This window comes from Scyliorhinus torazame, chromosome 7 (assembly GCF_047496885.1).
Source record: "Scyliorhinus torazame isolate Kashiwa2021f chromosome 7, sScyTor2.1, whole genome shotgun sequence".
NCBI lineage: Eukaryota > Metazoa > Chordata > Chondrichthyes > Carcharhiniformes > Scyliorhinidae > Scyliorhinus > Scyliorhinus torazame.
Genome location: NC_092713.1, coordinates 21,580,126 through 21,597,763, shown reverse-complemented (window position 1 = coordinate 21,597,763; position 17,638 = coordinate 21,580,126). Strand labels below are relative to the sequence as shown.

The following is a 17,638-nucleotide window of genomic DNA, read 5'->3' as shown; positions in this document are numbered from 1 at the left end:
TATTCCCCCCCTCCCCCATATCCCCCCCTCCCCCATATCCCCAAGTGAATCCAGCCCTAACCTTAACCTCTGCAATGCACGCGCAACCGATGGCGTGCATTCATATACCTGCCTAACACTGTTGCCTTTTACCCCTGCCAACCCCCCCCCCCCCCAGGAGAAGCGCGCACACAACAATAGGGAGCATGTGAGGACTGGAGGAGGGCCCGCTGATGAGAGGCCACTGACCGTACACGAGGAAAGGGCCCTGGAACTGGCTGGCGGACCTGAGGACCGGGAGGTTGCTGATGCAGAGGTCGGGGCCCCACGAGCAAGTGAGCCACCAACAGCCCGTCCCCATATCCCCCCTCCCCTATATCCCCCTCTCCCGTATCACCTGATCACTGCCTGATGTCTAACCATGCATGCTTCATTGTGTATCGCAGGACCAAACGTCCAGGCACCCATCCCCGCAGATGCAGACCGCCCGCAGGATGCCCCTCGGAGACCACGGGAGACGGAGAGACCCGCACCCTCCAGCATGCGACGCCCGCAGGATGCCCCTCGGAGACCACGGGAGACGGAGAGACCCGAACCCTCCAGCATGCGACGCCCGCAGGATGCCCCTCGGAGACCACGGGAGACGGAGAGACCCGAACCCTCCAGCATGCGACGCCCGCAGGATGCCCCTCGGAGACCACGGGAGACGGAGAGACCCGAACCCTCCAGCATGCGACGCCCGCAGGTTGCCCCTCGGAGACCACGGGAGACGGAGAGACCTGGAGCAACAGGGAGACGACACCCCCGCCACGTGCGGGAGCGACCACCCAGCGATGAGGGGGGCAGCCACAGGCCCCCGTCACATCCGAGCCAGGACACCACTACCCAGGACACCACTATCCAGGACACCCCTACCCGGGACACCACTACCCAGGACACCCCTACCCGGGACACCCCTACCCGGGACACCACTACCCAGGACACCCCTACCCGGGAAGACGAAATACCGGACAGTGACTCAGAGTGGATGGGTGGAGACGAACCCCCACCCCAAAGTGCCATGGACTCAGAGTGGGACGAAGAGCACGACACAACGCCACTGCTGTCACCAACACCCTCCACCATCGCAGAAACACTCACCACGGTTGGGCACTTTAGTGATGAGGCGTCTGGTACACTCACTGGTGCGCACAACACAGCCGTCCCGGTACAGCAGGTGGAGGTAGGAGCAGCAGAGGGACCGGGCGGTCGGAGGGCAGCCCAGGCCAAGCGAACATCTGCCGCCCAGATGGATCCCGGGTTCCTGCAGTTACCACACCCACACATAGATCCGATGCAACCACCGACACGGAGACGAGCGAATAGGGTGACGGGTGGCTTGCGGCGGCTGCGGTCGCAGGTGGAGGAGTCCACCCGCGTCCAGGAGCTGGGAGTGGTCCCGGTCATGCGTGCCACCTAGGCTGACACCGCACGGGTGGCGTCCGCGGTGGAGGCAATGGGTGCGACGGTGTCAGACATGGGGAACGGTTTGCGAGGCCTGGGGCCTTCCGTGCAGGCGGCGTCTGTGGCCCAGGAAATGGCTGCCCTCTCACAGGAGGCCATGAGCCAGTGCCAGCGCCAGATGGCAGAGGCGCTCAACGCCATAGCCCAGTCTCAGCAGGCCATGGCCCAGTCTCTGCAGGCCATAGCCCAGTCTCTGCAGGCCATGGCCCAGTCTCTGCAGGCCATGGCCCAGTCTCAGCAGGCCATCGCTGAGGGCATCGGCGCCAGTGGCCATGTGCGAGCTGGCGTCGCACTGTCGCAGACGGGGTTCGACAACCCCCTGGGCTCCATGGCTGCAAACCTGCAGACCCCTGTCGATACCAGCACGGGCCTCCAGGACTGGCAGCGCCAGATGTCGGGGGCGCGTCGGATGGCCAGTCCGTTCGCATCCCCCACCCATGTAGAGGCCTGGGGGCCATCGGGCACCCCAAGGGAGGAGGAGGTGGTGTGGTCCGTCCCGGCTCCCTCTGTAGGGGAGGTCCCGGTACACCGCGACACCTCGGACTCCCCCCCTTCCGTCCCAGGTGCATCGGGTGGGCAACGGGCAGGACAGGCTGGCAGCTCGCCATCCCAGTCGCCCGGGCCGCAGCCTGGCCCATCTAGGCCAGGACGCCCCAGGAAACGGCCGCCAAAGGGATCCAGTGTCAGAGGGCAGGAATCACAGGAGTCCACCTCCAGTTCTGCTGTACCGTCTGGGGAACCACGTAGACGTAGTCAAAGGGCCCGTAAGGCCAAACAATTAGACACTGAGTAAGTTGGCACGGGTGCAGGGCACAGATGAGTTTTAGGCGCTAGGGCACGTGCATGAACTCCTTTGGTTATTAAAGTCATTGTTACACCTACCGAAGCTGCCTTTGTGCTCTGTCCAAAGTGTGCGGGGGGTGTCATGTACGTTGAGCGCAAGTGTGTGTGTGAGGGGTGGTCTTACCTCAGCCCCAGGTGAGTCTGCCCCCTTCCCCCTGGGCCGCCATCAACATCCCCCGGGCAGAGGACGGGACCGTGCGCTGCAGTGTCACAGCCGCATGCAGGGATGGTCCGGGTGGATGGTGGTACTGTGGCCATGGGTCAGACATAGTCCAACGATGTAGAGCCAGGAGCTCATCGGAGGCGGGTTGTCATCATTCTCCATGGCCTGCGATAGACACGCGTCCACCCGCAACTGGGTGAGCCCGGCCCGTTGTGCCGCCGGTGGATCGGCAATTGGGAGTGGGGGGGTGGTGTGCATGCGGGTGGGGTGTGTGGGGTTGGGGAGGGGGGTGAGGGTGCTGGGTGGGTGGATGGGTGGGGGGTGTGGGTGGTCGGCTGTTGTTATGGTGTGCGGTCTGTGGCCATACTACCCGATTCCCACGCCCATCTAGTCAGTGAAGCGGGCGTCTATCAGTCTGTCCCGTGCCCGCTGGGCCAGCCGGTAACGGTGGACAGCCACCCGTCTGTGTCTATCCCGTCTGCCCTGACCATTGCCCCATCCCCCTCATCTGGGGAGGACTGGGCCTCTTCCTGCTGCTCCTCCACTCCGCCCTCCTCTGCCTGCGGCACATCGCCCCTCTGCTGGGCTATGTTGTGCAGGACGCAGCACACCACAATGATGCGGCCGACCCTATCTGACCGATACTGGAGGGCGCCCCCAGAGAGGTCCAGGCACCTGAAACGCATCTTCAGCACGCCAAAGCACCTCTCGATCACTCCCCTTGTCGCTACATGGGCATCATTGTAGCGGTTCTCCGCCTCATTGCGTGGCCTCCGTATAGGCGTCATCAGCCACGATCGCAATGGGTAGCCCCTGTCGCCCAGCAACCAGCCCCTCAGCCGGGGATGGCGTCCCTCGTACATGCCGGGGATGGATGACCGCGACAACACGAATGAGTCGTGTACACTGCCTGGGTGACGGGCGCAGACGTGCAGGATCATCATGCGGTGGTCGCAGACCACCTGTACGTTCATCGAATAGGTCCCCTTCCTATTAGTGAACACGGCCCTGTTATCTGCAGGTGGCCGCACGGCGACGTGCATCCCATCGATCGCGCCCTGGACCATGGGGAACCCGGCAACGGCAGAGAAGCCCACGGCCCGGGCATCTTGGCTGGCCCGGTCCACGGGGAAGCGGATGTAGCGGTGCGCCATGGCATAAAGGGCATCTGTCACTGCCCGGATGCACCGATGCACCGATGTCTGCGATATGCCGGACAGGTCCCCACTCGGTGCCTGGAATGACCCCGTTGCATAAAAGTTCAGGGCCACCGTAACCTTGACGGACACGGGGAGAGGGTGTCCCCCGCCAGTGCCACGCGGTGACAGGTGTGCCAGCAGGTGGCAGATGTGTGCCACGGTTTCCCGGCTCATCCGGAGTCTCCTCCTGCATTCCCGGTCCGTGAGGTCCTGGTATGACTGCCGGGGCCGGTACACACGGGGCGCCCTCGGGTGCCTCCGTTGCCGTGGGGCCGCGACGTCCTCCTCCCCCTCCTCGTCCTGTCGGTCAGGTGTCCCTGCAGCCTGGGCGGCTGCCGCCTGCCCCTCTGCGGCAGCCTGCGCCGCCTCTCTGGCACGCTCCTCCTCCTCCTCCTCCTCATCCAGGGCAACATAGACATGAGCGGCTGCCACCACGGCGGCCAACATCGCTGGATGGTCTGAAAACATGACGGCCTGGTGGGGGGGAGGGGAACGACGACATGTCATCATTGCCCATATCCCCTCCTCCCCCCAGCCAGGTGGCATGGACCGCATGGGTCCAACTGTTGGAGGCTGGCACCTGGCCAGGTGGACCAACTCATTTGCCCTCCCATCACCCACCCCGGCACGGACCCCCCCCCCCCTCCCCAACCTCCACCCCGGCACGGACCCCCTCCCCAACCCCCAACCTCCACCCCGGCACGGACCCCCTCCACAACCCCCAACCTCCACCCCGGCACGGACCCCCTCCCGGCACTCCCCCGGAGCCCAGCCTACTCTAACCCCCCCCCCCCCCCCCCCCCGCCGCACACACACACACACAAGCCGAGACACACCTCTCCTCAGGCAATCAGTCTGCGGCCACGCCATTTCCTGCCCAGAGCCAACCCCCCAGGCCGTCACTCACCTCCTCGCTGGTCGGCGTGAGCCTGGAGCACCGGGTCACGCCGATGAAAAGGAGGTTTGATTCACGTCGACGTGAACGGTCATCACGTCGACGGGACTTCGGCCCATCCGGAAGGGAGAATATCGGCAGGCCGAAAATCGGCTGCCTTGCGCAGACCCGTGACATTCTCCGCGGCAGCGGCGCCATTAACGCCCCGCCGACTTTTCTTCCTTCGGAGACTTCGGCGGGGGCGGGGGCGGGATTCACGGCGGCCAACGGCCATTCTCCGACCCGGCGGGGGGTCGGAGAATGACGCCCCAGATTTTCCACGTCCTCGGTATTTTTCTTTCTTTTAAGTGATATTTAGGGATTTGGGTTGAGGGATAAGTATTGGCCAAGAGACTGGGAAGAATTCCGCGCTGCTCTTCAAATAGTGGCTGTGGGATCTTTCCATCTACCTAAGAGGGCCGACAGGTCTTTAACGCCTCATCTGAAAGGTGTTCTTCCTTCCGCCCTCACCTTAATTCAAACCAATTGCAATCTAAACTATTAATTTTTACATGATTACGCCACAGTATCAGATGACGCAACCAGTAATAGCTCTCGGGTCTTAGGGGCCTAACAAATGCTCCTACCTCAAGAACAGGGCGGCACAGAAGCACAGCGGTCAGCTTCGCAGCTCCAGGGTCCCAGGTTCGATTCCCCGCTGGGTCACTCTCTGTGCGGAGTCGGCACGTTCTCCCCGTGTCTGTGTGAGTTTCCTCCGGGTGCTGCGGTTTCCTCCCACAAGTGCAAAGATGTGCATGTTAGGTGGACTGGCCATGTTAAGTTGCCCTTAGTGTCCAAAAAAAGGAATGCCTCTCAGGCTTCTGGGAGAGGGTGTGAGGCAAGTATAAAGAGCTAGAGAGAATAGGAGCAGAACAGAGAACAACTTAAGATGGAGTGCATGAGACAGGTGTTGGTATAGTGTAGATTGTAGTTTAGTTATAATATTGTTTGTTTTAAGAATAGTGATCGAACTGAATAAAAAGTAGTGTAATAAATTTAGCTTTGTTTATTAGACTTGGCTTTTTGTAGTCTTTGTGTCCACTACGGAATCCATCCTGAGTAATAGCAGGACAAAAAGACCACAAAAAGGGCAGGGTTTTTTATGACAATCGATGATGCTGAGGCCAGTGGGGTTACAGGGATAGGGTGGATGTGTGGGCTTAAGTAGGGTGCTCTTTCCAAGGGCCAGTGCAGACTTGATGGGCCGAATGGCCTCCTTTTGCCCTGTAAATTCTATGATTCTATGAACATAGTTGCAGTATTCTTTCTGCCACCTGCAACAGAATAAAAGCCTCAGCCTGTAAGACTGGGCTTGGAGGCAATACTCGCTACCAATGAATGAAACAGTGAGAGAATTGTGTTGCAAAATGGGGAGATGGCGGTATCATCACTGAACATATAATCCAATGCCCAGGCTAATAGCCTGGGGACGTGGGTGCAATACCCACCAGGGCAGCTGGTGGAATTTAAATTAAATTAATAAATCTGGAATATAAAGCTGGCCTCAGCATCATCGATTGTCATAAAAAACCCTGCCCTTTTTGTGGTCTTTTTGTCCTGCTATTACTCAGGATGGATTCCGTAGTGGACACAAAGACTACAAAAAGCCAAGTCTAATAAACAAAGCTAAATTTATTACACTACTTTTTATTCAGTTCGATCACTATTCTTAAAACAAACAATATTATAACTAAACTACAATCTACACTATACCAACACCTGTCTCATGCACTCCATCTTAAGTTGTTCTCTGTTCTGCTCCTATTCTCTCTAGCTCTTTATACTTGCCTCACACCCTCTCCCAGAAGCCTGAGAGGCATTCCTTTTTATAGGTCAGCTCCCCGGCTCCATCTAGTGGTCGCTTAGAGTATTACATAACCCTTCATGTGCTAGACATAATCCATAATGTCACACTTTTTGGGGCAGAAAATCCACTGGTTGAGTGCTGACTGCCCTGTGCAGTGGCCCTAGTAAACCACTCAATCCAAGTACGAGTAGGGAGGGGCCACAATTTCTGACCTTGCCAGTGAGACCCACATCCCATGAAAGAATAAATTTAACAACTGCACAATATTTGTTAATGTCCCCAGGAAGGAAAGTGGTAATGGGTTTGTCTGTCTGCTCCATACACCCAGACACCTTCAGTGGCCGCCGTGATCCATTCATTACTAACACAGCACCGTAAAATTCTGGAACACTGACAATTAGAATATTTCTGATCAGTGACACAGCGGGGTACATTCTCCGCTGCCCGTCGCCGGTAGCGGGGTTCCCGACTCGGCGGAGAACCGAGCGGCAGGCTAAAAACGGCACTGGCACCGGGCACCGATCCCGTTCTGATGCCCTGGTCCCCCGCCAATGGCAGCTGCGAGTTACACTCCCCACATTGGCGGGGGGGATGCAAGTATGTCTTTTGACCCCATTTTCAACCTATGAACGGGCTAGAAGCCCGATTCTCCATGTCCCAGTGATACTGCGGCCCTCTCGGCCGAGATTCACCCAGATGTAGATTGATGCAAGGAAATTCAACTGTGACCCTGACGCGGTGGACCCTGCGGTGGGTCAAGATTATAAATACGTAACGTAGGTGCTCCCAAAGACCATCGGAGGGTCCACTCCCCCCACAACCCAAATCCTGCCCTCCCAGCCTCCCATTAGACCCCAACAAAGACCCCCATCAGATTCCTAATAGAGAGTCCACATCAGACCCCCTGAGACTCCCCATCAGAGACCTCCATCAGACCCACCCATCAGAGACACAGCCTGAAGGCTGAAGAGTAGGCCAGGCAGTAGGTTGATAAATCACTGCATTGTCACTTACCCTTTCCTGACATCCACTGCCTCAGAAAGACTTTTTTTAATATGCTGTCATGGGATGTGGGCATCGCTGGCTGTGCCAGCGTTTATTGCCCATCCCTGAGGACTTAAGAATCAACCGCATTGCTGTGGGTCTGGAGTCACATGTAGGCCAGACCAGGTGAGGACGGCAGATTTCCATCCCTAAAGGACATTAGTGAACCAGATGGGTTTTTACGACAATCGACAATGGTTTCATGGTCACCATTTGATTTTTAATTCCAGATTGTTTTTATTGAATTCAAATTTCACCATCTGCCCTGCTGGGATTCGAACCCGGGTCCCCAGAGCATTACCCCGAGTCTCTGGATTACTAGTCCAGCGACAATACCACTATGCCACTGCCTCCCTGTCTAATTGCCCTTGAACTGAGTGGCTTGCTCGGCCATTTCAGACGGCGGTTAAGAATCAACCACATTGCTGTGGGTCTGGAGTCCCATGTGGGCCAAACCAGGCAAGGACGGCAGATTTCCTTCCCTGAAGGACAGCGGTGAACCAGATCGACAGTGGTTTCATGGTCACCGTTACGGAGACTAGTTTTATATTCCAGATTTATTAATTGGATTTCAATTCCACCAGCTATGATAGTGGTTTCTGAACCTGTGTCCTCAGAGCATTAGCTCGGCCTCGAAATTACTGGTACAGTGACCATGCAAGTTTATGTCTCAAACGACTCACATATGGTTCTGTTAAGGTGGTCCGGGCTCTGGGAAGGGAACTCAGAGCAGGAGGGTAGCAGAAGAGTATGGCTTCACCCACCTGTCCGCTCAAGACATTCTACTTAACACGATGGTGGTCGGGTCAGACAGGAGAAAAGAGACACAGGAAACCGTGGAGCATGGGGAGCTAGTGCCTGTGGTGAGTAAAACCCGGCTATCCTGAAACAGCACTGATTCCTAACGTGGAACTGAAGTCTAATCTTTTAAAAAGTAGAATGGATGAAGATTTGCTTTCAAACAAAAGCTTGACATTTCTCTTTGAAGATTTAACGGGCCATTCAGACACCATTGGAGCAATTGAATGCCCTCCCCTGTGGCAGGTTTGGTGGTGGTGGAGCATTTAATCGGGCGAGAGGGTGACGGTTAAGGACTTCGCCCTTCCAACTTCTGAGAACCCCCATTTAAGCCATGGACAGCTTTCCTACCCTGCTGCCAATTGAGGTAGCCAATTAATGCCTACTCGGGGTCTCTTCCCATCGCTGCTGGTATTAGCGCAGGGGTGAGGATGGCGCTTACCATTCAGGCAGCATGACAAGCAAGCCCTGGTATATTTGGTTGTGGGCTCTCACTGAAAGTCAATCAATATTTGATTAAGGGACACCGCATTGGAGAGAGAGGGGGCCCACTGAAAGTTATCCTTCTACCCATGCTGCCAACCTCCCTCCTTGGCAACCCCCAGCCTACAATTTCTTTACCCCCCTGCCCGCTATTACTTACCTGGGCAGATCCCTCCTTGATTTGAGGCCTCGGTGGATGTAGTGCTTCCCTGTGTCGTGAATGAGTACAGAAGAACTCCCAGCCTCTGACTGGCCAACAGCTCACTGCAGGCCTGTCTTCCACCCCAGGGTCCTTGATCTTGAAGTAACGCTTCTCAAGTGCCTGAATGACCTGCAGGGGGTTAATTGGGCTACTTTTGTGGGAGAACTCTCTGGAGTTCAGAAGGCTGAAAAGTGATCTCAAAGATACAAGATTCTGAAGAGACTCGGCAGGGTAGACCATGAGAGGTTGCTCCCCTCGCTGGAGAGTCTACAACACAGAGGCACACTCTCCGCATAAGAGGCTGATCATTTAAGACTGAGATGAGGAGACATTTCATCACTCAGATAAGATTGATAAGGTACCACACAAAAAGCTACTTAATAAGATAAGAACCCATAGAGTCATAGTGTTGTACAGCGCAGAAAAGGCCCTTTGGTCCAGCGAGTCTGCACCAACAGTAACTATCCCTAATCGCACATTAATCCCACTCACCAGCACTTGTCCCATATCCTTGAATGTGATTTTGTTTCAAGTGCTCACACAAGTGCTTTTTAAAGGTTGTGAGGTTTCCAGCTTCCACTACCTTCCCAGGCAGCACATTCTAGATTCTCACCACCCTCTGAGTAATTTTGTTTCTCAAATCCCCTCGGAATCCCCTGCCCCTCACCCTAAAGCGATGCACCCCTCATAATCTTAGACACCTCAATCATATCCACCCTCAGCCGTCTCTGCTCTAAAGGAAACAACCCGAGCCTATCTCCTTATATATCAGATGCTCCATCCCAGGCAACATCCTGGTGAATCTCCTCTGTACCCCCTCCAGTGCAATCACCTCCTTCCTATAGTGAGGTGACCAGAACTGCACACAGTACTCCAGCTGTGGCCTCACCAACATTCTGTACAGCTTCAACATAACCTACTTGATCTTATATTCTATACCACGACTGATACAGGCAAGTTTCCCATATGCTTTTTAACTACCCTATTCACCTGCTGTGCCACATTCAGAGATCTGTGAACAAGTACCCCGAGATCCATCTGTTCCTCTGAGCTTCCTAGTGTTCTGCTATTTATTACACACTCCCTTGTCCTGCTTCTTCTTCCAAAATGCATCACCTCACTTAATACCATCTATATCTTGCTTGCCATTTTAACAAATGATCCTGCTCCCATGCCCACATGTCTGTTCTTGGCCTGCTGCAATGTTCCAGTGAAGCTGAACGCAAACTGGAGGAACAACATCTCATCTTCCGGTTAGGCGCGCGACAGCCCTCCGGCCTGAACATCGAATTCAACAACTTCAGATGATCAGCTCTACCCCACCTCGACCCATTTGCTTTCATCCCATTTCAGTTTAACTGTCTTTTACCATTTCTTTCTTTCTTAATATATATTTAATTCTACCCCCCCCCCCCCATCTTATCCACCTTTCCTGCACCTTTCTCCTCTTTGCTTCCCCCTTCCCCTCCCCCCACATCTACAGTTCATCCTCTGATGTTAGTTTCTCTGCTGTTTGACCTTTCACATCTTTTGTCCTCTCTGGGGACTGCCATTAGCACACTTTCCCCTTGGTTTCTGTGGCCATTAGCACCCGGTTTCCCTGGGTTTCTGTGGCTATGACTCATCTTTCATTCTCACTCCACAGTATAAATATTTCCCACTTTCTCTGTCTGTTAGCTTTGACAAAGAGTCATCGGACTCGAAACGTTCGCTCTTTTCTCTCCCTACAGATGCTGCCAGACCTGCTGAGATTTTCCAGCATTTTCTCTTTCGTTTCAGATTCCAGCATCCACAGTAATTTGCTTTTATATCTTCCTGTAACCTACCACCCTTTTCTTCACTGTTAACCACCCTACCAATCTTGGTGTAATCTGCAAATTTACTTATTATTCCCCCCACGTTCTTGTCGATGTCACATATATAATATAGACAGGACACCGGCCTCCAGTTACTCAAACAGCCTTCTGCCACCACCCTTTGTGTTCTATTACTGAGCCAGTTTCGGATCCACCTTGAAAAGTTTCCTTGAATTCCATTTGCTTCAACCTTCTCAATCAGGACCTTGTCAAAAGCTTTGCGAAAATCCTCATAAACTACATCAACAGCACGTCCTTCATCCACACACTTGGTCACTTTATCAAAAAGTTCCATCAAATTTGTTAGCAATTACCTCCCCCTGACAAAGCCATGCTGACTATCCCTAATCAAGTGCCTTTCCAAGTGTAAATGAATCCTCTCCTTCAGAACCTTCTCCAATAGTTTCCCTACCACTGACATTAGATTCACTGATCTGTAATTCCCTGGTTTATCTCTACCACCCTTCTTGAAAAGTGGAACAACATTAGCTGTCCTCCAGTCCGTTGGCACTACCCCCCCCCCCCAGGCCAGGAATTTAAAACTTGCGCCAGAGCCCCTGCAATTTTCGGCCTCACCTAATAATAATTGTTTATTAAGTCACAGGTAGGCTTCAATGGAGTTACTGTGAAAAGCCCCTAGTCGCCACATTCCGGTGCCTGTTCGGGGAGGCCAGTACGGGAATCGAACCCGCGCTGCTGGCCTTGTTCTGCATTTCAAGCCAACTGTTTAGCCCACTGTGCTAAACCAGCCCCTACCACAGCAGTCTGCAATGCAATTCATCCGGGCCTGGGGATTTGTCTATTTTTAAGCCTTTCAAAGCCTCCAATACCTCCTCACTTCCGATGTCAAACTGCTCACGGTCCTCACAGTCTCATTTCCTGAAATCTGTACCTACGCCCTCCTCCTAAGTGAAGACCGATGAGAAGTCTTCATTTATAGTGTTGGTCATTTATGATCATGGTGTTGAATGTAGTCTATTAGCGTGGATAGAGGATTGGCTGATAGAAAGCAGTTGGGATTAGAGGCACATTTTCAGGATGGCAACCTTTAACTAGTGGAGTACCACAGGAATCTGTGACTGGTCCACAATTGTTTACAACATATATTAATTACTTAGACGAGGGAAATAAATGTACTATTGCCAAGTTTGCGGATGACACATAAATAGGTGGGAAAGCAAGTGGTGAGGATAACACAAAGAGTCTGGAGAGAGAGAGATATAGGCAGGTTAAGTGAGTGAGCAAAACCTTGGCAGATGGAATATAATGTGGGAATATCTGAAGTTATGCACTTGGGTGGAAAGAATAAAGAAGCTGAATATTATTTAAATGGAGAAAGACTGCAGAAAGCTGCTGCACAGAAGGATGTGAGGCTCCTCGTGCATAAATCACAAAATGCGAGCATGCAAGTTCAGCGGGTAATTGGGGAGGCAAATGGAATGTTGGCCTTTATTTCAAAAGGAATGGAGTATAAAAATAGGGCAGTCCTGCTAAAACTATAAAAGGCACTAGTGGACCATACTGGAATTGTGTGAACAGTTTTGGCTCCCTTATCTAACAAAGGATATACCGGCATTGGAGGCAGTCCAGAGAAGGTTCACGAGGTTGATCCCGGGTATGGAGGGATTTTCTGATGAGGAGAGGTTGAGCCTGTACTCATTGGAGTTTAGAAGAATGAGCGGCAACCTGACTGAGACATAGAAGATTCTCAAGGGGCTTGACAGGGTAGATGCCGAGAGGATGCTTCCCCTTGTGGGAGAGTTGAGGACCAGAGGGCATCATCTCAGAGTAAGGGGTCACCCAGTTAAGACAGTGATGAGGAGGAATTTCCTTTGTGGAATTCTTAACCGCAGAGAGCTGCAAAGGCTGGTTCATGAACTATGTTCAAAGCTGAGATAGGCAAGTTTTTATTCAATGAGGGAATCAAGGGGCATGGGGATAAGGCGGGAAAGTGGAGTTGAGGATTATCATATCAGATCAGTCATGAAATGCAGACTCAATGGGCCGAATGGGCGACAACTGCTCCTACATCTTATGGTCTTAGAGGGTTGTGAATGTTCACTTATAGAGAGTTCTGGATGCTCCATTGCTGGGCCTATTCGAGGCTGGGATGGACGGATTTTAGGTTTCCCAGGGAATCAAGGGGTTATGGGGAATGGATGGGAGTGTGGAGTCAAAATCACCCACGGTCATACTGAATGGAGAAGCAGCTTCGCGATCTGCCGCTGCTCACGTTTTTTACATGATGCTGTTAAGATGATCAGGCTCGGATCGTTACCAAACGGTCTGCTGATACTGTGAAAACACAGACGTGGCGATTGGACAGCTCCCATAGATCTGTCCCAGCAAGCCCTGAGAAAAGTGGGCAGAAAAGGGGAGGGGGGGGGGGGGGGGGTTCACTTTCCAAGTGGTAAATTATTTTGGCCAACTGTTCTTGAATTTCTGTGGCCGTACCGCTAACCTTTCACCTCTACCTTCTTTTATTCTGGAGAAAATAAAAGATGCCATGATGTCTAGCATGGACGCCAAAGGAATTCTGATTGATGACTATCCTTGGGAACTGAAGCAGGCAGAAGAATTTGAGAAGAAGGTGAGTAGAGACTTAACTGCCCATCCCCACCCAGTGGGAGAGGACGCAGGTGTGCCGTTCCCAATATTAATTCATTACTCATTCTTGGAACGTGCGTAACAGCAACTCCTAATCGTTAGAATAAAAGCAAAATACTGCAGATGCTGTACTTCTGAAATAAAAACAGAACATGCTGGATTAACTCAGCAGGTCTGGAAGCATCTGTGGAGAAAGACCCACAGTTAATGTTTCGAGTCCTGATGATCCTTCTTCAGAGCAGAAGAGGGATAGAAACGTGATGGATTATATGGTTGGAGAGGGGGAGTGGAGAAGGTGGAGCAGGAGAGGTCAGCACCTTCTTTAGTCCTTAATGCTACCATTAACTCACTTTATTTTGCATCCATGACATCTTTGTCAATCGTTCCTTGGCTCCCACCTCCCCCTGGCCTTCTATTCTGCTCCACCTCCTCCACCCCTCTCCAACTACATAATCCATTACGTTTCTACCACTCTTCAGCTCTGTCCCTTCCGGTCACACTCTGAGTATCATTACCTAAATAACTCCTTAGCAATGCTGCCATGTCCTTTTGCTTTGTAAACCTACATATTCCCTGTAGCTGCTACTCAAGCTCACTCAGTAATGTTGCAGGGAGAATCCAGAGCTGTTTCTTCAATGTGTTCCTTCAGTAAGAATTATGCTTTGGAACTGGAACGGGAAAGAAAATAATGGCAGTGTTGCTGATAAGAAGATATTTGCTTTTATTCATTGGGTTACATTGCGGGCGGGGGCCGAGGGCTGCGAGCGCGCGTCTCAGCCGGAATGGAAAAAACAGGAAAAACTGGGAAATAAGAATACTGGTCCAAACTTTTATTTTCTACTGCAAGACTTCCAACACCGAATGTAGCCCGACCTCTCCTGCGGTACTGGGGGAAGTGCCGCGTTGTCAGACATCGCGGCCAGGATCGTCTGTCCTGCCTCACCCGCCTTCTGGTGTGGCACCCCCCCCCGCTGGCAGCGGGATCCTCCGTCCCGGCAGCCGGCCAATGGGGTTTCCCATTGTTGGCACCCCCACGCCGGCGGGAAATTCCCGCGCTGCCGGCGAAGCCACCGATGGAGAATCCCACCCCGTGTCTTTTACATAGACATGACGTGGAGATGCCAGCGTTGGACTGGGGTGAGCACAGTAAGAAGTCTTACAACACCAGGTTAAAGTCCCAACAGGTTTGTTTCGATATCACTAGCTTTCGGAGCGCTGCTCCTTCCTCAGGTGAACATAGACATTGAACCGAGGGCAGGCTGTCCCCTCGGGCAAATTTCATGGCACTACTTTGAAGGACACGGGAATTCTCCCTCGTCTCCTGGCCACTCTTTACCCCTCAACCAACATCATTCAAATGGACTACTTTGACATGATTTTGTTGTTGTTATTTGGGGAGTATTCAGTATATAAAGTGGCTGCTGCATCTCTCACATTACAAACCGTGATTATGCTTCACGGGCCGTGATGCAATTTGGGGAGTCCGTGGTCACAATCGCTGCAGATCGTTCCGTTTGTTCTTGCCGAATTGAACTTTCCGGCTCTTTCTTCCCTTCCAGGTAGCGCGACCCAGTCTCGTGCTTTTCCTGAGCTCTTCCAGAGCCACGATGAAGCAACGGCTTTTGAAATCTGCTCGGAAGAGTGACCACGCCACTGGCGATGAAGAGCTCGTCACCAAGCAGATCGAAGACCACCTCTCAGCAACTCAGCTAATTGTTGAAAAGTACCAAAGGGACAATCTCATACGCAAGGTAAACTTCGAAAAGATTACTATCTAAATATTGACTCTCTGACTCCAGGACGTCGCAAAGCCAATTAAAAAAATTTTTTAAACTCACTTATTGTCACAAGTAGGCTTCAAATGAAGTTACTGTGAAAAGCCCCTAGTCGCCACACTCCGGCGCCTGTTCGGGGAGGCTGGTACGGGAATTAAGAACATTTCCAGAAGGAAATCACTGTAATGATGGAAAAGCAGCAGTCAATGTCCGCGCATTAAGATAAGGTCCCACAGTGATGATGATCAGCTCATCTGTTTTGTAGATTTCTACGTTGGGGTGGTGGTTTGTGGCCTTCAAGTGCAGTCTAAACTCCTATTTGCATGGCCAAACGAAGCAGGTGAAATAATCGAGACACCAATGCCATATTCTTGTGGTGGCTCGTTTCCCTCCCCCCGCCGACCCATTCGGGATACAAATGAAAGGGGGACTGCTTCTCAATCCAAATTTTTAAAACTTGCATTTATACCGTGACTTACACAGCCCGGGTACATCAGTTTCTTCACAACAAATTCTGAGGTCGGAATGTAGAAATTGTGGCAGCCAATTTGCACACACAAACTGCAAGGTGATCATGATCCCAAACTCCAGGACAGCGTATCTGGGGGATACCCCAAAGGTACATTGGGGGAGCTCCCCCCCCCACCCCCCACCCCCCACCCCCCCTCCCCACAGCCGGAGATTTCCAGTTAAGGATTGTTCGGCAATTGTCTGGGAAGTTCAAACCCCCGATGGGCAATTGGCCTGCAGCTGTCCGAAAATGTGATTTAAATCACAAACTTCAGATGGATCCCATGTCCTCCAAAAACAGGTAGTCAGAAAAAGAACAAGAACAAGAACAAAGAAATGTACAGCACAGGAACAGGCCCTTCGGCCCTCCAAGCCCATGCCGACCATGCTGCCCGACTAAACTACAATCTTCTACACTTCCGGGGTCCGTATCCCTCTATTCCAATCCTATTCATGTATTTGTCAAGATGCCCATAAAATGTCACTATCGTCCCTGCTTCCACTGCCTCCTCTGGCAGCGAGTTCCAGGCACCCACTACCCTCTGCGTAAAAAACTTGCCTCGTACATCCACTCTAAACCTTGCCCCTCTCACCTTAAACCTATGCCCCCTAGTAATTGACCCCTCTATCCTGGGAAAAAGTCCCTGACTATCCACTCTGTCTATGCCCCTCATAATTTTGTATACCTCTATCAGGTCGCCCCTCAACCTCCTTCGTTCCAGTGAGAACAAACCGAGTTTATTCAACCGCTCCTCATAACTAATGCCCTCCATACCAGGCAACATTCTGGTAAATCTCTTCTGCACCCTCTCTAAAGCCTCCACATCCTTCTGGTAGTGTGGCGACCAGAATTGAACACTCTACTCCAAGTGTGGCCTAACTAAGGTTCTATACAGCTACAACATGACTTGCCAATTCTTATACTCAATGCCCCGGCCAATGAAGGCAAGCATGCCGTATGCCTTCTTGACTACCTTCTCCACCTGTGTTGCCCCTTTCAGTGACCTGTGGACCTGTACTCCTAGATCTCTTTGACTTTCAATACTCTTGAGGGTTCTACCATTCACTGTATATTCCCTACCTGCATTAGACCTTCCAAAATGCATTACCTCACATTTGTCCGGAAAGTTAGAAATAAAGTTAGAATTAAAACCGCTTCTGGGTAATAGAACATAGAACGATACAGCGCAGTACAGGCCCTTTGGCCCACGATGTTGCACCGAAACAAAAGCCATCTAACCTACACTATGCCATTATCATCCATATGCTTACCCAATAAACTTTTAAATGCCCTCAATGTTGGCGAGTTCACTACTGTTGCCGGTAGGGCATTCCACGGCCTCACCACTCTTTGCGTAAAGAACCTATCTCTGACCTCTGTCCTATAGCTATTACCCCTCAGTTTAAAGCTATGTCCCCTCGTGCCAGCCATTTCCATCCGCAGGAGAAGGCTCTCACTGTCCACCCTATCTAACCCCCTGATCATTTTGTATGCCTCTATTAAGTCTCCTCTTAACCTTCTTCTCTCCAACGAAAACAACCTCAAGTCCATCAGCCGTTCCTCATAAGATTTTCCCTCCATACCAGGCAACATCCTGGTAAATCTCCTCTGCACCCGCTCCAAAGCCTCCACGTCCTTCCTATAATGCGGTGACCAGAACTGTACGCAATACTCCAAATGCGGCCGTACCAGAGTTTTGTACAGCTGCAACATGACCTCCTGACTCCAGAACTCAATCCCTCTACCAATAAAGGCCAACACTCCATAGGCCTTCTTCACAACCCTATCAACCTGGGTGGCAACTTTCAGGGATCTATGTACATGGACACCTAGATCCCTCTGCTCATCCACACTTCCAAGAACTTTACCATTAGCCAAATATTCCGCATTCCTGTTATTCCTTCCAAAGTGAATCACCTCACACTTCTCTACAT

General features: G+C 52.1%; 1 protein-coding gene across 2 annotated transcripts in view; it reads left to right on the top strand.

Annotated features, from left to right (window-relative positions):
* ak5 (adenylate kinase 5) overlaps nt 1-17,638 on the top strand; it is a 123,480-nt gene that overhangs the window by 91,307 nt on the left and 14,535 nt on the right. For both annotated transcript variants that reach the window (XM_072510415.1, XM_072510414.1), the window contains 3 exons: nt 8,172-8,335; nt 13,303-13,401; nt 14,978-15,169. In XM_072510415.1, coding sequence (XP_072366516.1) covers nt 8,172-8,335; nt 13,303-13,401; nt 14,978-15,169 — 455 coding nt within the window. The remainder of the gene's footprint in view (nt 1-8,171; nt 8,336-13,302; nt 13,402-14,977; nt 15,170-17,638) is intronic.